This window comes from Papio anubis, chromosome 17 (assembly GCF_008728515.1).
Source record: "Papio anubis isolate 15944 chromosome 17, Panubis1.0, whole genome shotgun sequence".
NCBI classification, from domain to species: domain Eukaryota; kingdom Metazoa; phylum Chordata; class Mammalia; order Primates; family Cercopithecidae; genus Papio; species Papio anubis.
The window spans coordinates 50,589,855-50,614,272 of NC_044992.1; the positions used below are offsets into that span (position 1 = coordinate 50,589,855).

The 24,418-nt window shown below is 47.4% G+C and overlaps 2 protein-coding genes across 2 annotated transcripts; one reads left to right on the forward strand and one right to left on the reverse strand.

Moving 5' to 3' along the window:
- Positions 1–1,818: 1,818 nt before the first annotated feature.
- DUSP3 (dual specificity phosphatase 3) lies at positions 1,819–16,347 on the reverse strand. The gene is made up of 3 exons (XM_003911510.4): positions 16,101–16,347; positions 11,745–11,971; positions 1,819–5,486 (listed from the first exon to the last, which is right to left on the reverse strand). The coding sequence occupies exons 1-3, from the start codon at positions 16,223–16,225 to the stop codon at positions 5,281–5,283; spliced, it is 558 nt and encodes a 185-aa protein (XP_003911559.1). The 5' UTR covers positions 16,226–16,347; the 3' UTR covers positions 1,819–5,280.
- Positions 16,348–17,477: 1,130 nt separating this feature from the next.
- CFAP97D1 (CFAP97 domain containing 1) lies at positions 17,478–21,883 on the forward strand. Its single transcript, XM_031657116.1, has 6 exons — positions 17,478–17,662; positions 18,511–18,581; positions 19,180–19,298; positions 20,592–20,715; positions 21,249–21,307; positions 21,760–21,883. Exons 1-5 carry the CDS (start codon positions 17,539–17,541, stop codon positions 21,303–21,305), a joined length of 495 nt encoding a protein of 164 aa, XP_031512976.1. The 5' UTR covers positions 17,478–17,538; the 3' UTR covers positions 21,306–21,307; positions 21,760–21,883.
- Positions 21,884–24,418: the final 2,535 nt, after the last annotated feature.

The following is a 24,418-nucleotide window of genomic DNA, read 5'->3' on the forward strand; positions in this document are numbered from 1 at the left end:
GCTGGATTGTGCAATAAAAGTATGTGTAGTTTTGCAGGAAACTAAACTGCAAACCGTCCTCCAAAGTGGCTGTACCATTTTGCATTCCCCATTGAAACAAAGAGTTCCTGTTGCTTCACATCCTCACCAGATGCATTTTTTTAAAAGGACAATTTTCTTATGGGCCTTCAAAGGAGAGAACAATCTCTTTCCCCTGGCGAGGGTCTGGGATCCTTATGGTAAGATGTGACATTTGGGCCAGGCGCGGTGGCTCAAGCCTGTAATCCCAGCACTTTGGGAGGCCGAGACGGGTGGATCACGAGGTCGGGAGATTGAGACCATCCTGGCTAACCTGGTGAAACCCCGTCTCTACTAAAAAATACAAAAAACTAGCCAGGCGAGGTGGCGGGCACCTGCAGTCCCAGCTACTCAGGAGGCTGTGGCAGGAGAATGGCATAAACCCGGGAGGCGGAGCTTGCAGTGAGCTGAGATCCGGCCACTGCACTCCAGCCTGGGCGACAAAGCGAGACTCTGTCCAAAAAAAAAAAAAAAAAAAAAAGTGACATTTGGACCAGACTTTGAATGACAGGCCAAATTTGGAAAGTATATTACGTTCCTTTGACTCCTTGGGATCATAGAATCTTTGATCTGGAAGGAATCTCAAAGGTCATCTTGTTTAATTCTCTACTTGGTTCTGGAGGAGGCCCCTATCTCTAATTAATGGAAACTGAGGATTCTCCTTATTGGCTGCATTTTAAAACAGATTTTGCTCCCACTGGTAGGTGGTAAAAAGGAAGTATCTGGATTGGGAGGGAAAACTTCTGCTTTTAGGCAGTAGCCTGCATTGAGGGATGTCCAAATCACCTTGTCTTTATTTGCACATCCATACACAATGGAGGCCATGTAGCTGTTAAGATGAATGGGGTAGAACGATAAAAACAATAACTAAAATGTAAGCTAAGCAAAACAAACAACAAAGCAGAGATATCTCTGTATATACACATGTGTGCACATGTGTGTGCTTATATATGCTTGAGATTTTCCTGTAAGGATATGCTTATGGGGAGAGAAATTGAAGGAGCAAGTGACTCACTTTTCCACATAAGCCTTTTGCATTGTTTAAGTGTATTACTATATACATATCATATTATTTTTAACGAAAAATTTTTAAAATTATACTTAAAAACACTTTTACCTGTTTTATATTTTAGTGCTCTGCCTCTAGATTTTGTGTAGAACCATAAAGATTATGTTGTCAGAGGTTTGACAAATAGTGAACGAGTCCAATTGCTTCATATGATAGAGGCAACAGGAACCTCAAGGGGCTTTCTCTGCCCAGACTTCTGTCTGGGAGAAAAGGCACCCACTTTCTCTAAGGTTTTTTATTCAAAGGAACATAACACCAATAGTGGAATTTAAGGCATCTGGGGGAAGGGGATATGTTTAGGGACTGTTCATTTGCAGGATCACTCAAATCCCAAAATGCCACCCAGTCATCACGTGAGGCTACCTTGAGATGAACACCCTAGTCCCCTACTGTCTTAGGAGTACAAATCTTACCTCCTTCATCCAGGTGGGCCATTCTACCTAAGAATATTCCTAACAGAACATTTCTGGTACTGGAAAGATGTTCATCAATATCTACTGCATAAACAGGACCATCATGGAACCTATAACTAGCTCAGAACAGCTATGTTTTAAAGATGATTATTTTTAAAAAGTTAGAAAAAGCAAATATAAAAGCTAAGCCCTCACGAAAAAAGCTAAGCATAAAAACATAAAAGAAAATCAACTGTGATAAGAAGGACCAAAAAAAAAAAAAAAAAAAAAAACAATACCTTTGTAATGTAAGACATTTATTTTGGCTACAGTTTTGGTGTTTTAACACTGATTTGTGATACAATGGACATTAAACTTCCTTTAAAAAAGAAAAAAACAATTTGGTAGCTCTCCCTTTTCTGTCCAGAAAATTCACTCTTTCACAATCAAATTACCCTAAAATCTGGCGGAGTTAAGAGGCAACAAAATTTAAGCTTCCAACCAATCTGTTCTCTCAATCTGAAATGTCTTCTATTTCCAATCAGGTTAAAACCTTGACTTGGAAGGACCATCACTGTTAGCCCTTCAGTGATTCCTGACACCAGTTCTGTGAAAAAGAAAATTTCCTGCGAGAAAAGCTCATGTCTTCATATTGAAGATCAGTGCTTTATTTATTTTTATTAAAACAGTAGCATCTTAACTTGTGGCACAAAAGGCCCCAACATTCCCTTTCCGAACCATCCATCACCATGGGTGGAAGGCAGCGCCACCTGCTGGCCATCACATTATGACTCACATACCCATAATTTCCTTGCGGTGCTTAATTCCAAGTGGGGATTATTAGAGACCCCTCAGAGCCAAAAGGGACCTTAGAGGTCTTCTAGATGAGTCCCCTCATTTGTAGGTGGTGGTTTCTGGATAACTCAGAGTGGCAGGGACACAGACCAGCCTGTGGAACGGTATACTGCTTTAAGATTGAGAAAACCATTTGGCGCTCTAATTTTGCCTGGATGGTGCTCCGTCTGTCAAAGAAAGGGATCAGGTCTGGGGAGGGGGTAAGGGCACCCTGAGTTCCTGTTCCAACACTTCCCAGGCGGTAGAAGGCTGTCCAGGAACAGCTCCCATCCACAACTGGGCATGTGTTGGCTCTTACACAAGAGACTTTTATTTTACTTGAAGAACTAGGAGCTAAATCTCGTTAAGTAAATACGGGGTTTTGGGGGTGAAGGACTATCAAGAAATCCCAAGTTATCAGCATAAAAGTAGTTCCAAAGTAAAGGCAGTAATTCTCCCAGTGGCCTTTTCTCCCTCATGCCCCCACAGAGGCTTTTGAGAGGTCCTAGTTAGCCAGCCACACCAACCTGCTGTGTTCACGTAAGTAGCTGTGCCTGTCCCATGGGGTGACCACTTCCTGGGCATGGGAGGGGAGCCCCAGCCCCAGCTCCCTAGCCTCTTCCAGGAGCAGAGCAGAAAGCTCTACTTAGGGGTACTACATCCCACCTGGAGAAAGAGCTGCACGTTCTAGCCTATGAGGGACCCACCCTTTTTACTTGCTTCTCCGGGGCTGGATCAAGGGCATGTGCAGTACACCTGGAAATCCCAGGGAGCCCTTTTCTTGCAAAAGAGTATCATATGAAAGAATCCAGCTTCAGGGAGCAGCAAACCCAAAATCTTACCCAGCTCCACCTTATAGAGCTGGACAACCCTGGGGGCCATGCCCTTAATCATTCTGAACCTCAATTCCTTTTTTAATAAAGGCCACAATACAAGAACAAACTCTACTAACTTTACAGGGTTATTGTGAGGCTCAAGTTAGATTAAGTTGGAAGGCTACCTGGAAGCTGTGCAGTGAGGTACCCAGTTTAGAGGGTGGCCATTTCACTTAGGTGGGTTTATCTGGACACCTTTTTCACTATCTGGAGAAGAAGACACATCCTAGTTGTTCAGGGCTGCTGTGGTCACAGAGAAAAGTGGACAGCAAATGACCAGGCTGGGCAGGACTGCTCCTGTGTGATCAGAGACCTTCATAGCCGGGAGTGAGGCCTTACATCACACCTGCTTCTCCGTGTCCCAGCCAGGAGCTCCTGGCCAACTCTGAAAAAGGCACATTCCCCACCTTGGCATATTAACACTGCCTGAATTTAAATGTAAAACTGAGTTGTAAATAGTCAACAAAAGTCCCTGATATTTCATTTTAGGTAAGATTCCTTCACAAGGCCTTGCAAGTGATCCTACCATGAATTCAGGCTTCTGGGAGTGTGAAACACCCACCAGAACAATGCCCTATGTATATTTGGTGCTCAAAAAGCGTTTAATTTCTTAAACTTTTATCAGACAACTATGTGCAAGGTGCTGGGGGCATGGCTGAGGACCTTCTCTTTGCCCAGAGTGACCCTGAAGATAAATAGCATCACAATCACTTTCCATAATAACAATAATGTAAAATCCTAACAAGACTGTGTTTAAAACAAAACTCTTATATTCTGGCAAATGTGCATACACATGTGCATTCCAATATCATCCTTAGAAAGTCTTTTGAAAGGCTGACTGTGTTTGGGTTTTTTTGCTCTACCACCAGTAAAGGATCCATTTGGATACTCCGCCATGTCTTGTGTCTGCCTGGCTGAGTCACTTCAGGAATCCCATGCTGGCACCAGAGAGCTCTAAGAGCCACCTGCAATGGGTAGGGTGTGTGCCTGGGACTTTTCACTTCCCTGCTGTCTTCTGGCCGCATTTCTGAGAGGCACCCCCCACACACCCATGCACACACGCTGTAATTGGCCAACTTCCTCCTTCTGTTCTTGGAATAGCAACCGAGACAAAAAGCAGTTAGCACGAGTGGCTTGGGCTTGCCAGCGCTGTAATCAGGACAAAACCCTTGTAATTCTCCAAATGGTGGGGTTTTTAAATAGGTTGGACTTCAACACCCTGTTTTCTAAAAGAGAAAAAAAAAAAAAAAAAAAAAAGAAAGCATGCCCAAGGCATCGCTCTTCTCAAAAATGAAGTGACTGAGATAAGGTCAAAGCGAAATATTCCAGAGCAGCAGATTCTGAACTCAAGGCTTCCAAAGATTCACATTTTGAAAACTCTATGGATTTAGGAGGGTTCTCCAGGTTTGCCCACACAAGGCCTCTTTGTGTAGGGACCATTCTTCCTAAGGAAATCATTCAGTGCAGCCTTGCTATGGGAATCTCCATCCACTAATGACTGACAGACACCCCTGCCCCAGCTCCGGACCTCAAGACGTGAGAGCTCTGCCTATGTACAGGGTGTGGAAGGCTGTGGGGACAGTGGGGGGCACAGATGTGGCGGGGAGAGTGGCCTGCATTTGCATAGTTCCTTTACTAGAGCTCAAGGTGTTGAGGTCCCCACTCAAGAGAGGATTTGGGAGTAGGGGAAGGGAGATCATGAGGGACCTCTATGAGCATCCTAGGCCTTACGCTTCCACACACCTCCTGCCCTGGGCCATCGGGAAGCATGCAGGCCACAGGCCTTCCCCCTCTGAGCCCCCATCCTAGGGAAAAGACATCGAAAGTTACAGAAACAGGACAACTGGGGAGCGAGGACGCCCCCCTTGGCAAGCTTCTTTGTGTACTCCCCAGGGTGGGGAAAGTGGCCCAGGACTGTGTTGAGACAGACTTGTAGACAAGTGCCTTGTGATGTTGGGAGCAGGGTACAGTGTGTTTCCTAAACATGGCAGCTCGGGACATCGTTGCCCACGGCCTCCCCCGCAGACCTCTAAGCAGAGGCAGCGGGGATGCCCTAGGGTTTCAACTTCCCCTCCTTGGCTAGTCTGTCATTGAGCTGGCACAGCTGGGCCAGGAAGCCATCGTTGGGGCCAATCTCACGGTTCTGCCTCACGATGCTCAGGGCAGACTTGACATCCATCTTCTGCCGCATCATGAGGTAGGCAATAACTAGCGTTGGAGAGCGGCTGTAACCTTCCCGGCAGTGGACGAGCACCCGGCCTGTAAGAAACAGGGGAGACGCGGTGAGCTGGGGGCGTCCCATCACACCATGGCATCGGTCAAGACTCTTCCGTGACGTGCCACTTAAAACCACAATGTCACGCCACTGTGTGCCCGCCAGAATGGCTAAAATGAAAAGGATGGAAAACCCAAAGTGCTGGTGAAGATACGGGGCAACTGGAACTCTTCTGCATGGCTGGGGGAGGTGGGGTGTGAATTGGAACAACCACTTTGGAAAGTTGTGTGGCAAGGCGGCATCTCCTCAAACTGAACACGTGCATCCCCTCTGGCCCAGCAATCCCACTCCCAGGCCCAGGTCCAATAGAGATATGCATTCACTTTCACGAACATGGGTCACAATATTCATAGGCAGCACTGTACATCATGGACCCCAGCTAGAAACCCCCAAAGGCCCATCCACAGTAGAAAGGATAAATACAAAGAATGACCAGCCCACCACTTAGCAGAAGCAACATGGAGGCAGCACACAGATATGAGGTGGACAATCCCACAGAGTAGGAAAGTGGGTGAAACCCATCTGTGCTGTCAGAAGCCTGCAAGGGGCCGGGTGCGGTGGCTTATGCCTGTAATCCCAGCACTTTGGGAGGCCGAGGCAAGTGGATCACGAGGTCAGGAGTTCGAGACCAACCTGGCCAACATAGTGAAACCCCATCTCTACTAAAGATACAAAAAAATTAGCCAGGCATGGTGGCGTGCGCCTGTAATCCCAGCTACTCGGAAGGATGAGGCAGGATAATTGCTTGAACCCAGGAGGCGGAGGTTGCAGTGAACTCAGATTGAGCCATTGCACTCCAGCCTGGGTGACAGGGCGAGACTCCGTCTCAAAAAAAAAAAAAAAAAAAGCCCAGGCGTGGTGGCTCACACCTGTAATCCCAACACTTTGGGAGGCTGAGGCAGGCGGATTGCCTGAACTCAGGAGTTCACGACCAGCCTAGGCAACACGGTGAAACCCCATCTTTACTGAAATACAAAAAATTGGCCAGGCATGGCAGCATGCGCCTGTAGTCCCAGCTACTTGGGAGGCTGAGGCAGGAGAATTGCTTTAACCCGGGAGGTGGAGGTTGAGGTGAGCCGAGATTGCACCACTGCACTCCAGCCTGGGCAACAGAGTGAGACTCCGTCTCAAAAAAAAGAAAAAAGAAAAAAACCCCACATTGTTGAAGCCATATGAACCCAGGTTTAAATTTGACTGACTGATTGTAATGGTTAAATGCATCCATTTGGCTAATGCACAATGCCCAGTCATTGATCAAACACTCATCTAGATATTGCTGTGAAGGTATTCTGTAGCTGTAATTAGCATCTACAGACAGTTGACTTTAAGTAAAAGGGGACCACCCTTGATAATGTGGGTGGGCCTCATCAAAACAGTTGAAGACCTAATGGACAAAGATTGAGGTTTCCTGGAGAAGACATATTACACCTCGACTGTTACACAGAAATCCTGCCAAACTTTCCAGCCTGCTAGCTTGCCTCACTTCAGACTTCCCAGCTCTGAGAAGCACATGAGTCAATCCCTTAAAATAAATCATATATGTATATACAAATCAATATAATAAATATACATAAAATAATATATGGCCAGGTGCGGTGGCTCACACCTGTAATCCCAATGCTTTGGGAGGCAGAGGCTGGAGAATCACTTGAGGCCAGGAGTTCAAGACAAACCTGGTCAACATAGTAAGATGCCCTCTCTCAAAAAAAAAAAAAAAAAAAGAAATAGCCAGGGGTGGTGACGCATGCTTGTAGTCCCAGCTACCTGGAGGCCAAGGCAGGAGGATCCCTTGAGCCTGGGAGGTCAAGGCTGCAGTGAGCCAAGATTGCGCCACTACATTCCAGCCTGGGTGACAGAGCAAGACTCTGTCTTAAAAAAATATATATTAATATACATATAAACTATATATTATATAAATATATGTAATATATAGAGACTACATATAACATATATCTTATATGTAAATATATAACACATAACTATATAATATAATTATATAATTATATATTATATAAAATTATGAATGATAAAATTATAGCATATATTAGATATAATTATATTAAATAAAATAATATGTTTAATATAATTATATATTTATATTATATAAAATATATTAATATTATATACAATTAAATTTAAATTTAAAACATAATTATGTAAAATAGATTACATATAATTATGTATTTATATATTTATAATATATATTATATATTATGTATTTATATACAGGTTTATTTTTATTAAAAATATATATAACATATTTTAATATAGTGTGTGTGTGTGTGTGTGTATATATATATATATAAAAAATAGACACCATCTGTCAATATCCACAGGGGAGATTGGTTCCAGGACCTCCTGCAGATACCCAAATCCACAGATGCTCAAGTCCCTGATTATAAAATGACATCATATATGCAAATAACCTCTGCACATCCTCCCCTATACTTTAAATCATCTCCAGATGACTTATGATACCCAAGACAATGTAAACAGTTATTAGACTATACCATCTAGAGAATAACAAGAAAAAAAGTCTGTACATGTTCAGTACAGACATAACATTTTTTTATGTTGTTTTTAATATTTTCAGTCTGCGGTTGGTTGAATCCACAGATGTGGAACCCACATACACTGTGCACATACACTGCAAAAGTGTGTGTGTGCCCTTTTACCTGTTCTTTGTTTTGTGGTGTGTGTGTGGTGTAAGCGTGGTGTTTTGTCTCGAAGAAGCATGGGTCAGGCACAAATAAGCCCACCCTACTAGGAACTATGTTGAAAATTTTCAAGACAGGATTTAAGGGAGACTATGGAGTACTCTGACGCCAGGAAAACTTAAAACTTTGTGTAAAATAGACTGGCCAGCATTAAGGGTGGGTTGGCCATCAGAAGGCCCTTGTTTCACACGTATGGCACAAGGTAACCTGTAAAGCCACAGCACCCAGACCAGTTCCCATACATAGATGCGGAGGACCACTGTATATTCTATTGGTCCTGTTTTTTCTAGAGAATCCTGACCAATACACTGGTTATTAACTGATGATCTACCTACCTCAAGGTGCCTCAGTTTTCTTATCTGGCCAATAGTACCCATCACACAAGGTGGTTAGAAGATTAAAGGAGATGACACATGAATCCTCTAGGTTAGCACCTGGCATCCATGAGCACTCAATAAATGTTACCCAATACTGGGCATCCTCTGGTGGCACCTGGTACACCCTCAGCAGTTTTCAGCCCTGTCCCTGTCACAAGCACATGTAGACTGGATTCTCTCCCAGAGTAGGACAAATTCCCTTGGAAAGTGAAAATGGTTGCATTGTAGGAGCCATTATTCCAGTACTGGGGTTTCAGGGATCACCTGAGGTCAGGAGGTTCGAGATCATCCTGGTTGGTCAAGGCAAAACCCTGTCTCTACTAAAAATACAAAATTAGCTGGGCGCAAGTGTAGCCAATAATGCCTGTAATCCCAGCGTTACCTAGGAGAGGCTGAGGCAGGAGAATCACTTGAACCTGGGAGTGGAGGCTGCAGTGAGCTTAGATTGCTCACTGCACTCCAGCCTGGGTGATGGCGAGAGCCAGACTCCCCCATCTCAAAAAAAAAAAAAAAAAACAAAGGCAAGAAATGTGGGGCATTGATTTTTGGATGTGTTACAATCTCTAGCATACACCTTGTGCTCTCAATAAATATTTCCTGACTAGCTGAGTGAATTATTACCTACTAACACCTCTATAAGGGCATTGTTTGGCAAGGAATCTGCTAGCCCAGAGTCCAACAGAGTCCCTTCTGCTCCCATCACCCTACCTGCAAAACACCACTCTGTTTTCTCAATGCCTTCCAAATCAGGAAGCAGGAGTCCTCCACTTTCTTGCCCATTCACCCTCTGGCCTGTATGCCCAAAATATTCAGAATGGGGCTTCCCCTGCCCCACCCTAGGAATGAGACCCTCTGCAGAGCAGCCACCTCACCATCTAGAATATACTTTGCATGCCCAGTGCACACAGAGCCTACTGGGAAAGGGGCCAGTTCAACCTCCCATTCCTCTAAGCCCAGCCCAGATGCCACCTTCTCCATGAAGCCTCCCTTGGTTTTCCCAGCTGGAAGTGACTGCTCCCTCTTGAGCATCCTCAGCCATCCCACCTAGCTCTCAGTGATGGGTCCCTGGACCCCACTCCCTGTCGGAGGCCAGCATGTTTCTGTTGACTCACTTAGCCACTCATTCTTGAAAGCATTTATACTTGGCATTAGAGCCCATGGAATTCTTCATCACTTGCTCATTAATCATTTGTGGTGTACCTACTATGTGCTAAGGAGATGGACAAGGAACAAAGTGGACCCAGCCTGAGGGCAGGCTTCATGGAAGAGAGGACACCATGCCAAGGACGAGGTGGACTTTGCCAGAGGACCGGGTAGGGAGAGGCAGAGAGAACTTTTCAGACTGAAGACCCAGCACACCTGGACTGAGACAGGAGGTCAAAAAAAGAGAATGTTCCTAGGTTTTGGGAAGAGGAAACAAAGTCAGAGAGCTTGAAATTCCCTGAATGAATGACCAATTGATATTACATGAGAACAACAAAATCCTTCCCCTTCACCCAGCCTATGTCTACACAGGGTGAGGAGCTCAGTACAGCTGGAGTGGAGGGCGTGGGCAGGGTGGGGGGTGACAGTGACCGGGAAGGACCATGAGGGGCCTGTCAGTAAAGTCTGCAGATACTCCCACAGTAAAGCTTCTCTCTGAGCCCTGAGCGTGCACTGTCCAGTGGTCTAGAAAATTGTGTTTACTGGAAATAATTCAGACGGTGAGGCTGCTGGGCCCAAGAATCATCAGAGTAGTAGAGCCAAGGCTGATCACACCTCATGGGGGTCTCCTCCGCTGGGAGGGTTTGGGGTGGGGAGGGAGGAAGAGGCTAAGGGAGGAGCTGAGAGAAATAGCTAAAAGCAGAAAGGGAGAAAGGGTGAGTGGCCCAGCCTGCTCAGCTGATGTCTGCTTTGTGGCCTTCTAGGGTTTCTTGCTGTAACGCCTTGGTGACTGCCAGCACCTTGGTAGTTCTCCTTCAGTCTTACCTTATCTTTGGGGGCTGCAGGAAGTGTTTTTTAAGTGGCTGGAAGATTTGGCTGGGGGGGCTGTGGTTTGCTGACTGCCAACCTAAGCCGACCACAGCTACCCCTTTTCCCCTTGCCAGGCAGTCACATGAATCTCTAGCCAATGAGATGTGAGGGGAATTTCTGGGAAATGTTTTACTTGTTCTTAAAAAAAGAGAGAGACCAGGCATGGTGGCACGGGCTTGTAGTCCCAGCTATTCAGGAGGCTGAGGTGAGAGGATTGCTTGAGGCCAGGAGTTGGAGACCAGTCTAGAAAACATAGCAAGACCTTGTCTCTTTAAAAAAGAGAGAGTGGCTGGGTGCGGTGGCTTATGCCTGTAGTCCCAGCACTTTGGGAGGCCGAGGTGGGCGGATCATCTGAGGTCAGGAGTTCGAGACCAGCCTGATCAACATGGTGAAACCCCATCTCTACTACAAATACAAAATTAGCCGGGCGTGGTGGCACATGCCTGTAATCCCAGCTACTCAAGAGGCTGAGGCAGGAGGTTGAACCCAGGAGGTGGAGGTTGCGGTGAGCCGAGATCGCGCCATTGCACTCCAGCCTGTGCAACAAGAGTGTGACTCCGTCTCAGAAAAAAAAAGAGAGAGAGAGAGAGAAAGAGAAAAGGTGGGAAGAGATAGCTGCAGTGCCTCATCTGCTGTACTTTGTCCTGCTTGGCTGTGGTGACTGGATCCCATCTTGGGACCACGACGGGAGCACCCAACACTGAGGTGGCAGAAGAGAGAAAGGGAAAGGGCCTGGTCCAGATGCCACCACGGAACTGCTGAATCAACCAGCCCCCATGCTCCTTCACCTCAGGACTTCCTGCCATGCACATGAACACATGAACACGTCTTCCTCATCGTTACAGCTGTTTGAATGGGGGATGTGTAAGCAACTGGAAACCAACCTCCAGCCAAAGTGCAATCAAATGCAAGGACCCTGGGGCTGCCACAGTGTGAATGAGGTGCACATCCTGTGACACATGGGGCCACTTGACAGGCAGCCAGGTGAGCAGAGAGAGACCTACAGCTCTGTCATTCACCCCAGAAGATGGGAAACAAGGAGGTTTCCAAGAAGAGACCTGTTGTGGGCCTGTTTTCCAGAGGGATAGTCTAGTCAAAGCTGCCTCCCATCTTTTCCTGGCGGGAGGTCCCTTACCATTCTTTTGAGCCAAAGCCTGGTCGATGAAGTCAGCAGCCCTTTCAAAGTAAGCGCTGAGGTTGAACTCCTGTGTGTCGTTGGCCTTGATGCCCAGGTATGTGATGCCGGAGTCCTTGTAGAAGTTGGCATTGGTGTTGACGTGCATGAAGGACCTGCCCTCAGCCGCGTTCAGAACATGGGTGATGCCTAGTTTCTGCAGCTTGGGGATATCCTGAGCCACAGACCTGGACGGGAGACAATGGTGGGGATGATTAACCAACCAAATGGCAGCCCCAGGGGGAGGAAGATGAAGGAGGATTTAAACCTCTTGGCAAAGCAAGGAACCCCTCCATGCTCTGGCCCCTGCCGGCTTCTCCTGCTTCAACTTATGACCTCCTCCCTGACTCTGGCCATATCGAATTGCCAGCAGCTTCCCCAAATAGACTGGTGGTTTCATAGCCATGCTGTTCCCTCTGGAATGCTCTTTCCCACCTTTTCTGGAGAAATGCGCCCTCTCATCTTTCACACCCTCTGCAGTGCTTGTCTCCCCTCCATTCCATTTGGCCCCATGCTCCCTAAGCTGTGGTGGGGGTGTACATAGCCAACTGGTTACAAATGGGCTCTGGAACCAGACTAACTGGGTCTGCACCCAGCCCAGGTACTAGCCAGGCAACCTTAAGAAGCCATTTAACCTTTCTGTGCCTCAGTTTCCCTCTCTGTAAAATGGGGATAACAGTGCCTTCTCCCTGAGGTTGTTTTGAGTATTAAATGGGCTATTCCGTTGACAGAGCCGGACATGGTAGTGAGCACTATGATTCTAATGCTTGATTGTGCTTCTGTGTTTAGACATCCAGGCTTTGAGCTCCTTGAGAGAGGAACCATGTCTGCTTTAAGTCTGTTTCCCCACCACCTGCTATAGTACCTGCCACATAGTAGGTGCTGAATAAATAAGTGGTCAATGAGTGTAGAAAAATAAATTTGTCATGTGCCAGGCAGCCCCCTCCCTGCCCCCTAGAGGGATCCTACCTACCACCTTCCACTAGCTACATTTCCAAAGCTCTTTTGGGTGATTTAGTACTTGGGGAGTAAGTGGCCCCAACAGAACTATGGGAGGTTACAAAATAATTGATCTAAGGCCGGGTGCAGTGGCTCACACTTGTAATCCCAGCACTCTGGGAGGCCGAGGCATGTGGATCACCTGAGGTCGGGAGTTCGGGACCAGCCTGGCCAACATGGTGAAACCCCGTTTCTACTAAAAATACACAAATTAGCCAGGTGTGGTGGTACAGGCCTGTAATCCCAGCTATTCGGGAGGCTGAGACAAGAGAATCACTTGAACCCGGGAGTTGGAGGTTGCAGTGAGCCGAGATTATGCTATTGCACTCTAGCCTGGGTGACAGAGTAAGACTCTGTCTTGAAAAATAAAATAAAATAAAATAAAATAAAATAAAAATAAAAATCATAATTGGTTTGAATGGTGAAAAGGCCCTTTTATTTCATCTCACAAAACATCCCAGCCCAAATGGCAGTTTATACTTTATAAAATGTCACCTCCTATGTGATCTTGTTTGCTCACTGCGAGCAGCCCTGTGAGGAACAAGGATGGCAATATCCCCGCTTAACAGAGCTTGAACTCAGGGCCAACAGGATGAGCAGAGGGATGAGCACAGGCCCCATGTGCTGCCGGTGGCAGAGCTGGGGGAAGATCTCCTTTCTCCCGACATCCAGCCCTGCTCTATCTTACACCTCACTCTGCCTCTCATGCCCACATCTGCTGCAAAACCCCCAAGGCCTGGCAAATGTGGCTCACACAGGCTCTGTCTCTGCCTTGTGAGGACATGGCTGCAGCCCTGATTTTGTTAAGGGGATGGAGCCCAAGTCCTCTTGGTGCTTGGTGCTCACTGATCCTTCCTGTTGAGGAACCTCCACACCCCTGGCCAAGTCAAAGTCAGATGTGCTTAGAGGGCAAGGGATGTATTTTCTACAGGGGCCATCAGCAATTGCCACTCTGGCTACACCAGACGTGCACAACCTTGGTTTCCACTTGGGAAGTGATGACAGCTGAATGGCCAAGCTGCCCAAGCAAGCGGCGTTCCTGAGGCTAACAAGGCCTGCTTGCTGCTTGGGGCAAGAGGAAGGGTGTCTCTAGAGCTTTGCAATTCCTGAAGCCTTTGGCTGACACTGTGGGACTCTGTTTATTCCTGCTTAGGACACTGCACAAGACTGTAAAGCAGTGGCTGATAGAAAAAAATCCTTTGAAGAGTCACTCCCATTCATCTCCCTTCTCTAATACTTTTTTTTTTTTAGATGGAGTTTCACTCTTGTTGCCCAGCTGGAGTGCAATGGCACGATCTCGGCTCACTGCAACCTCACCTCCCGGGTTCAAACGATTCTCCTGCCTCAGCCTCCCAAGTAGCTGGGATTACAGGCGTCGGCCACCACGCCCAGCTAATTTTTGTATTTTCAGTAGAGACAGGGTTTCACCATGTTGGTCAGGCTGGTCTTGAACTGCTGACCTCAGGTGATCCGCCTGCCTCAGCCTCCCAAAGTGCTGGGATCACAGGTGTGAGCCACCGCGCCAGGCCTCTAATACTATTAATAATACAATATTCAAAAAATTTACCATTATCATTATTACTATCTCTACTATGAATGAACATTGTACAGTGCCTGACATAAAGTAGGCACTCAGACTGGTGAATGAATGATGGAATGGATGAGAACTGTCCCCATGAGGCTAGGGCCTGATGGACCCCTTCTAGTTCCACGATGAACCCCATTTCTGTGGCAGTCCTTGGCAGGCTGAACAGCAGGTCCTAGCAGAGGTCAGGAAATACATACATGAACAAGACATTGACCCTGTCCTTGTAGTCCCTCACACACTCTGAGCCACCATTTCCTCCTCTGTAAAATGGGAGGAGGGTTAGTTTTGAATTTTCAACATGCCATCCTTGGGCTGAGCCATGGAGCTTAGGATTTTGGTAACTGGGTCCTCAGAGTCTCATGAAAATCCAACCTGAGCCTTTCCAAGGTTGTACAGGCATGCTAATCTATTCTTTCTTGTGGCTCCTATTTCACATCTCAGAATTCTAACACTGGTTCTCTCCTGCTGATTAGACACTCTTACTATAAAAAATTTTAAAATTTAAATTTTAAAAAAAATTCTTTTTTTTTTTTTTTTTTTGAGATGGAGTCTCGCTGTGCTCCCAGGCTGGAGTGCAGTGGCCTGATCTCGGCTCACTGCAAGCTCCGCCTCCCGGGTTCGCGCCATTCTCCCACCTCAGCCTCCCAAGTAGCTGAGACTACAGGCGTCCGCCACCACACCCGGCTAGTTTTTTGTATTTTTAGTGGAGACGGGGTTTCACCATGTTAGCCAGGATAGTCTCGATCTCCTGACCTCGTGATCCACCCGCCTCGGCCTCCCAAAGTGCTGGGATTACAGGCTTGAGCCACCAGGCGCAGTGGCTAACGCCTGTAATCCCAGCACTTTTGGAGGCCGACGCGGGCAGGAGTTTGAGACCAGCCTGGCCAAGAGACCAGCCTGACCAATATGGCGAAACCCCGTCTCTACTAAAAATACAAAAATTAGCCAGGCATGGTGGTGGGCACCTGTAATCCCAGCTACTCGGGAGGCTGAGGCAGGAGAATTGCTTGAACCCAGGAGGCAGAGGTTGCAGTGAGCCGAGATCGCGCCCTCCAGCCAGGGTGACAGAGCCTGGGAGTGAAAGGTCAAGAGCCTTTTCTAGGTAGTGGCTCAGGTCCTTAGGGGTATTATCAGTGGACCGTTCTAGAATCTCCTGTAAATCAAACCACATCTGGAAGGTGGGGGCCTGGAAATCCCGGCCCAGCTCCCCGGACTCGCTCGTTTGGGGTGTTTAGGTTCCCTGATCCGGGACTGCCGGGCCAGGAAAATTCCATGCCCGAATTGTGACGTCGGCCCGTTGCCATGGCGGCGAAGGCAGACATTCCGCGGTGACCTCACTGCAGAACCAGGCAGCTGTCACATGACGCGCTGGCAGGAGACCGGCCGGGCGACCGAGGGCCACCTGTTAAGTGAACATGGTAGCCCCGACCCCGCCCAAGGCCAAGCCCCAAGGGGGTGGCGGCTGAGGATCCGGGCAGGCGCCCCCCGGGCTCCGTGCACCCCGCGACGGGGAATGGCCGCGCCCGGCCAGGCAGGGTTCCAGTTCCTTGGCCCCACGCGCTGGGGTAGGCGTCGACTCCAGCCACCTCCCAAGCCCCCGCTGTGGCTCCCGGAGGGGCGATCGCGCCCGGGCTCCCCCAACCCAAGACTCGCGACACCCCGACCCCGGCCTCGAGTGGGCGGGGCGTCCCGAGAGGGACGGCGGGGCCGGGCTCACTGGGGGGACTCACGCGTTGCCCACGTAGATCCGCGGGGTGACCTCGTTGCAGGGTTGGCTCGGGAGGCTGTAGCAGCCGCTGCCGTCCGAGAGCAGGTCGTTGAGATCCTGCACCGAGAGCTCGAACGAGCCCGACATGGCGGCGGCGGGGCCCAGCACGCCCGGCAGGAGCAAGCGAGGCGGAGAGCGGCGGGTCAGCTGGGCGGGGGCTCGCTTCGGGAGCCGCCCAGTCCCGCCCCAGGGGCGGGCCCGCAGGGCTCCGGGAGCTGAGGAGCGCGGGCGCCGTGACGCGGGGGCCCAGCGCGCCACTCCTGGGCGCGTCCCCGGGGGGAGACGCCACCGCCCTCGAGTCTCGGGAATCCTCGCCCCATCCCGGTCCAGGCCGTTTGTGTATCTTTGTGTATCTTTGTAAACTGGGAAGCGCGGTAACTTCCTTCCCTGAATTAAATGCAGGGCCCAATAAACGTTTCTGTGGCGGGGGTACACCTAGAGGTTCCTTCAGTCTTTCAGGATTACAGGGACCGCGGGGTTCGGCTCGTGAGCGGCTCCCTGCTGTGGAGGCATCACCCGGGCGCTTGACAGAATCAAGCGCCCAGGTGATTGCTGGAAGAGTTAAATGTGACATTCAAGGAAGGCACCCAGCACTGCATGGCGAGCACTCAATAAGTGTTGGTCCTTCATCAACAAATGCGTTGAGCACCCAGTGGGTACTACACCCTGTGCTGGGGTGGAGATCAATCAGACTCCTGCAGCCCTTCCTGGAGCAGATGCCAGCCCACCATAAGCCACTCAGCATTTCCTGAACTCCCACTAAGTACAAAAGATAGTCTGTACTGGAGGAAAGCCGCCCTCCCCTACTGCCATGAAAGACTGGCAGTTCCCTTCCTGCAAAGAGCAAATTTGGCCTTGAATTCAGGAACCCCACATCCTGAGCCCAGCCCTGCCACTAATTTGGTTCTTGAGTAACATTGCTGCTGCTGTGGTCTTCAGTTTCCTCATTTGCAAAAGGAATTGGATCAGATTATCATTAGGGTCAACTTTCTCCTCCCCCAAAACTTGTGGTCTTGCACCTTCAGGCAAGCTATTGCAGTGGAGACTACTTAGCTGATAGCCCAAGATGTGTAACCAAGGCTGGAATTTCTGTACCCCTCACCCCACCCCATCCCTGGCCACCCCTCCCAGCACACCACTCCTTTCCTTCTGGTGTTGGCTGGTAGCATCTGCATTCTAAGCAGGGGAGAACGCTTTCGAGTTCCTTGACTTGAGCCTAGGTTAGCATTAAAAACACAAGCCCAGAGGCAGCCAGCCATGCTCCGCTGCTCCTACTCCCTTCCCGGGACCTGTCCCTGATGTCATAACTGGGTAACTATGACAGCTTGTCATGGGGACAGCTAGGCACCTCACAGAGGAGCCTGGGTACCTCATTTCTGAAGTGAGACTAGGAAGAGAAGATGAACAATTCCCTGGATTATCTGGCCTACCCTGTTATCGTCTCTAATCACAGGCAAAGCACAACCTTCAGAAAGAAACTGGACTTTGGCCACTACATATCTCACAAGAATAGAATACAAATAGGTATGTGGGCACTTTGGGCTGGACACCGCTATCAGGGATTTGGGAATGGTAACCCATAAAGAGATCGACAGTAAACCAGACCAGGTCACAGCTTTGGGATGATATGGCCTTATCTGCTGAATTTGGGCAAGAGGGCATTAGCACCAATAACAAAATGTATCTTCCACAAGGGAGTTCACTGGATGGAAATACTCCCTTCAACTCTTTAAAGCCAAAGTACGTTAGAAAGAGGATAGGACGGCCGGGCGCGGTGGCTCAAGCCTGTAATCCCAGCACTTTGGGAGGCCGAGACGGGCGGATCACGAGTTCAGGAGATCGAGACCATCCTGGCTAACACGGTGAAACCCCGTCTCTACTAAAATACAAAAAAAAAATCAGCCGGGCGAGGTGGCGGGCGCCTGTAGTCCCAGCTACTCGGGAGGCTGAGGCAGGAGAATGGCCTGAACCCGGGATGCGGGGCTTGCAGTGAGCTGAGATCCGGCCACTGCACTCCAGCCTGGGCAACAGAGCCAGACTCCGTCTCAAAAAAAAAAAAGAAAGAGGATAGGACTTCAGAAGCCAATAGACAGGCTAAAAATATTGGAAAAGGATTGGAAGAGAGGCTTTTTCATTGGATTAAAAGGATATTTATCTCTGTAAATTTTACTTTCACTATTCTTTTGTTTCTGCTCAAAAGTCTCCAGAGATGTCCATTTGATAAATTAAACCAAACAAAACTTCCTGAGTCGCATTAAGGTCCTAACTCAAAAGTGTTCATTAGTCAAGGACACTGTCTAGTGCTGGTTTTCTGAGGCCGCTACTGGAATTCCTGTGATGTAACATTGTTCCCTTTTATCCCCCTTCTCTAGTGAAGCCTACTGTTGATACCAAACCTCCAGTGGCGCACACACATCACATTTTAAAATTGAGCAAACTACAGGTATTTGTTCTCGCTGCTTGCAGATGTGCAGATGTATTTTATGGACTTCCAGTCCATTTCCTAAAGAGGTTCAATTTCTCAGAGCCTTCTAAATACCCATCTACTCAAAGATTTGTTAACACTCCTTCCCACACACGTCACCCCTAGTATTTCCCGCCCCCCACCCCCCAGGCGGAGTCTCGCTCTGTCACCCAGGCTGGAGTGCAGAGGCATGATTTCAGCTCACTGTAACCTTCGCCTCCCAGATTCAAGCGTTTCTCCTGCCTCAGCCTCCCGAGTAGCTGGGATTACAGGCGCATGCCACCATACCCAGCTAATTTTTCGTATTTTTAGTGGAGACAGGGTTTCACCATGTTGGCCAGGATGGTCTTAGTCTTCTGACCTCGTGATCCGCCTGCCTCGGCCTCCCAAAGTGCTGGGATTACAGGAGTGAGCCACCGCGCCCAGCGTCCCAGTCTTTTAAGTTCTGCTCCCAGTCTCCCCTGTGGCCCTCAATGCACCCCTTTCCCATGATCTCAGAGGAGGGGGACACCAAGTCATTGTGTGTGGGAGCAGTGTACTGATGGTGTCACCACGGTGAGGTGTGGTTTCTTACCAGGGTGAACAAAAGAAAATCAACAAAATCGAGTATGAAAACAAGCAACTGTGTCAGAAAATCGCAAATGCCCATCGTGGCCCTGCCAAGGTGGATTGCTGGAATGAATATTTTTCCAAGAGGTAATGTTCTTTGTCTTCATTTCAGTTTTGAAAAGTCAAAATTGACTTTCCTCTTGGGTTTTAGTGTGAGGTTTTCCCAAGCCAGAGGAGTACTTAAGGAAAGTTATCTTGAGGGAGAACCAAACAGACCATGTTACACAGAATGAAAACTTTAAAAATGGGGACCTTTCTCTAGCATTAAAGAGCTTTTATTTCATCTAAGAGACTTTTCAGAGTCCTATTCAGTTTGTCACAAGAATGCACTGCCCACTTTTATAAGATGGTGGCCATGTGTCTTAGTCCATTATAGGGTGTTATAGCAAAATGGTATAAACTGGTGGCTTATAAACAACAAAAATTTATTTCTCATAGTTCTAGAGGCAAGGAAGTCCAAAGATCAAGGTGCCAGTAAATTCGGCATCTGATGAGGGCCTGCTTCACAGACAGCCATCTTTTCACTGTAACCTCATGTGGCAGAAGGAGCAAGGGGTTTCTCTCAGGCGTCTTTCATAAGGACACTAATTCCATTAGGGTGACCTAATCATCTCTCAAAGGCGCACCCCCTAACCATCACCTTAGTGGTTAGGATTTGAACATAAGAATTTTGGGGACACAGACATCTGGACCATAGCACCATGGCTGGGGCTATGATGTGATATTCTTAAAATTGGTTCCAGAAATCTTTCCTAAGCAACTACTATGTGCTAGGCACCAGGAATAACAGAGATGAAATGAGATGTATATTTCCTAACCTCAAAGAACTCAAGGTCTTGTAGGGGAGATATTTATGGAAATAATGACAATGCAGTGTGATTAGGATACAAAAGAAGCACATGCAAGAGAAAGAATTTGGTGTAGGGGGAGGAGATGGTCAAGATGCCATTCCTATATCCTGCTATATTCTGGTATAAGTTGAAAGCTGAGAGGAGCGAGGTGACCGAAAACTTGTCGCCAGGGATTTATCCACAGGGAGACCTTCCCCCAACCAGAAGTTCTCAATCCTGGTTTTACATTATAATCCTTGGGGAATTTTAACAAAATGCCAGTGTGCGTGGTTCACCTCAGATCAATGAAGTAGAATCTTCTCATGGACAACAGGGTTGAGGACCACTGATATAAACCTCCAAATGCTGTGTACATTTCCCAGAGTGCAGTGCGGATCAACAGGCTGCCCCAGTGGCCTGTGGGCTCAGCAGGACAGGTTACTCCCTGCACTTAGACAGCCTGGCATTTATGATCTCATGACTTCATCTCCCCCACTTGTTAAGATGAGCATTTTCTTCTTCACCCATCTCGGGGTTTTGTGTTTTTCAGCTTAAACAGAGAAACGAGGAACCGCGAGCTAGTGAGAATCACCATGGAAAACCAGGGCATTCTGAAGAGGCTTGTTGATCGCAAACCCCACTATGACCGCAGGGCATCTGAGATAGACTGGCAGGCACGTGGGCACTTATGTTATACTCCCAGACACACACAAGAGTTTGTCCCTGTTCAGCCTAGAGAGTCTCAGAAAGATCCCTAAACAGCTAGAGTCAGATCACCTGAAATGTAACAATCATTAAAGGAAAAACCATCCAAAGCAAACAAAACTAACAGGCACAAACCATCAAACAAACAGCTAAAACATCTTGGTAACAAAGCTATTATGTATCAGTTTCATAACATAACAATTATGTGTCAGTTCCAGAAAAATAATCTAGTAGCATCTTCCCTCATCCCTTAATTCATTAAGAAAGGCTGAATGTACAGGGATTAGGGTATAAGAATCAGTCAGTATGTGGTTGGTTTGCTTCATTTAGGAATGACCCTTAAAAAGGTCAGGGGAGGGGAAGCCATCTGTGGTGTTTTAAAAAAACCTCCACTTACTGACTTTGGTCTTTAAATCTTTTCTAAGTCATCCCTAGGATTTAGAACTTCAGTAATAACACCAATGCCCTGGTATTGACATAAACCATTTTTTTTTCCTTCAAGAATTCAAGGCGCTATATCAGAAATACTACGAGATATCTTCTCTCCCAAAATGAATAGGTATGTCTCTCTCACTATCAAACATTGTGACCAGAGCTGATACCAAAGCACTGAGAACCCCATAAATGGCGAATGAGGGGCCCAGTTAAGGAGACGGATTTTGCTCTTCTCATATAATATTGACTAGTCATCCATTCGGGAAACATGGGGCTCTCTGACTTTATTTCTTCTCTCCATACAAGAAGGAAATGATATTGCTTTTGTCATCATCTTTGAGGCTTTGTGGGAGTCTGAGGGGAAGTGATTTGTTCCAATAAGACATAAACTGGAGCACTTGTGGCTTTGAAGTTGTGCCAAAGTTACATTCCAGGTCTCTCAGTATTCAAAAGCACCTGCATGTTGTCATTTTGTATTATTTAACATTATTAGTAATGACTAAATGGACACTCAGGTGTTCCAAAGAATAGTTCTGTGTAATTGATGTGTCTCCTCTCTTCTCCACTGAATACAAGGTTATTCACCATGGAAAAGGTACAAGAGAAGGCCCTGGGATTTCCTGGCTGCTTAGAATCGTAAGACACTCCTGAGTGGCTGAATGCTCAATCTTCAGACGCTTCAATAAAGCTTGGAACATAAAATGTGTAAGTTACATTTAGGGGACCCAAAGGCTTTACGTTCTCATTCCAAAATGGGGCAGGCAGAAGGAAAGATGCAATGAGCATTTTTATTTGGGGCTATGAAAAGAAGTTTTAACGAGAGAAAGAGAGAGAGAAATCAGAGAACTCTTTAAAACATACACCGTCATCACCATCCCACGGAAGAAGAAAAGCTGGGGTGAGATCATCCAGCCACAAGTACAGCACTGTCAAAACGGAAAACAAAATCACATGACAACATCAAGGTTCAGAAAACACAAGGAACAAGTGCCGTTAGTTCCTCTGTGAATATACACAATTGGGAAAGAATGCCTCATTGAAGTTTCCATGGACTCTGTTCATTTATAGGGAGCAGCAGCAGTGAAAATGTCTCAAAACATATGGTGTGACAATGTTGCAGGCCTGCTATGACTGGTCGTGCTAGTTTTTAGCCCAATTATATTAGTCAGCATTTTCCAAAGAGACAGACTCAATAGGGGAGAGAGAGAGAGAGAGAGAGAGAGACAGAGAGAGAGACAGAGAGAGGATTTATTTGGGGAATTGGCTCACAAGATCATGGAAGCTGAAGAAGTCCCACCAGAGGCCATCTGCAAGCTGCAGACCCTGATGCAGCAGGGCAGATAACCCCCAAAGTGGGACTTAGCCTGCAAGGGTTCTTGGCTTCACCCAGGAAAGAATTTAAGGGTGAACCAGTGGTAGGGTAGAAGAAGACAGTTTTATTGAAGCAGCAGTGTTACAGCTCTGGCAGTGTTACAGCTCCATGACTGCTCCTGCAGAACAGGGCTACCCCACAGGCAGAGAGCTTTGCAGTCATAGTTATACTTACTTTTAATTACATGTAGATTAAGGGGCAGTGTGTGCAGAAATTCTAGGAAAAGGGTAGGTTTTTTTTGTTTGTTTGTTTTTTTGAGATGGAGTCTCACTCTGTCGCCCAGGCTGGAGTGCAATGGCACGATCTCAGCTCACTGCAACCTCCACCTCCCAGCTTCAAGCGATTTTCCTGCCTCAGCCTCCCAAGTAGCTGGAACTACAATCACACGCCACCACACCCAGCTAATTTTTGTATTTTTAGTCGAGACGGGGTTTCACCATATTGGTCAGGCTGGTCTCGAACTCCTGACCTCAGGTGATCCACCCCCACCCCGGCCTCCCAAAGTGCTGGGATTACAGGCGTGAGCCACCGTGTCCGGCCTATAGGAAGGGGTAGTAATTTTTGGGTCCTTAGATCATTCCGTGGAAAGGGGTGGCAACTCCTAGGTGTTGCCATGGTAATGGTAAACTGACATGGACACACTAATGGGAGTGTCTTATGGAAAGCTGCTTCCACCCCTTCCCTGTTTTAGCTAGTCCTCAATTGGATCCTGTGTCCAAGCCCCGCCTCTGGAGTCAAGTTCTGCCTCCCACCTCACTGGGATGCTGGTAGCAAGGCTTGGTCCAAGCCGGAAAGCCTCAGAACCAAGAAGAAGGTGGTGTAACTCTCAGTTCAAGGTCAAAGGCCTGAGAACCCACCAGGGGGGACAAGGGTACCGGTATGTGTCTTGGAGTCCAAAGGCCAAGGAGCCTGGAGTTGTTGTCCTAGGACAGGAGCGGAAGAGTGTATTCTAGTTCCAGCAGATAGATTGACATATTCACCTCTTGTCTGTTTTTGTTCTCTCTGAACCCACAGCAAGTTGACTGATGCCTCTCCACATTGAGAGTGGATCTTCCCACATAGTTCACTCAGACTTACATGCTAATCTCCCCTGGAAACACTCTCACAGACACACCCAGAAATAATGCTTTACCAGCTTTCTATTCAGTCAAGTTGGCACCTAAAATTAACCATCGCACTGACTTTTTAAACTTTCTATTTTGAAATAATGAAAATTCACAGGTAGTTGAAAATAAAGGAACAGGGAGGCCTCCTGCAACCTTCACCCAGTCTCCACCAATGTTAGCATCTTGCATAACTGGAGTACAATATCAAAACCAGGAAACTGACATTGGGATGATGCACAGAACCTATGCAGGCTTCATCAGTTATACATGCACTCATTTTTGTACACATGTGTATAGCTCTATGCAGTTTTTCTCACATGTATAGCTTTGTGTAACCACAACCACATTCGAGATACTTAAAAGCACTATTATCAAAAGACACTCTTGTGCTACCCTTTAGCCACAGTCACCTCAGACCCTCAAGCCTAACTCTTGGCAATCACAATCTGTTTTCCACCTCTCTGTTAGTTCACGGTATTACATAAATGGCATCATGCAGTATATGTCCATCCTTTTGAGACTGGCTTTTTTCACTCAGGATAATTTCCTGGATGTTCATCCAAGTTGTGTGTGCCTTTTTATTGCTGAGTAGTATTCCATGGTATGGACGTACTACAATTTATTTAACCACACATCCATCAAAGGACATTGGGGTAGTTTCTAGATTTTCAAACATTATTATTATTATTATTATTATTATTATTATTTTGAGATGGAGTCTCGTTCTGTCGCCCAGGCTGGAGTACAGTGGCGCGATCT

What these genes read in the sequence shown, in the direction of transcription:
- DUSP3 (XM_003911510.4), bottom strand. Translation starts at nt 16,225, where the DNA reads ATGTCGGGCTCGTTCGAGCTCTCGGTGCAGGATCTCAACGACCTGCTC. An exon ending in CGGATCTACGTGGGCAACGC is followed by an intron (nt 11,972 to 16,100) that starts GTGAGTCCCCCC and finishes TCTCCCGTCCAG; the next exon opens with GTCTGTGGCTCAGGATATCC. An exon ending in GGCTTTGGCTCAAAAGAATG is followed by an intron (nt 5,487 to 11,744) that starts GTAAGGGACCTC and finishes TGTTTCTTACAG; the next exon opens with GCCGGGTGCTCGTCCACTGC.
- CFAP97D1 (XM_031657116.1), top strand. Translation starts at nt 17,539, where the DNA reads ATGAACAATTCCCTGGATTATCTGGCCTACCCTGTTATCGTCTCTAAT. An exon ending in CAAGAATAGAATACAAATAG is followed by an intron (nt 17,663 to 18,510) that starts GTATGTGGGCAC and finishes CCCCTTCTCTAG; the next exon opens with TGAAGCCTACTGTTGATACC. An exon ending in TAAAATTGAGCAAACTACAG is followed by an intron (nt 18,582 to 19,179) that starts GTATTTGTTCTC and finishes GTTTCTTACCAG; the next exon opens with GGTGAACAAAAGAAAATCAA.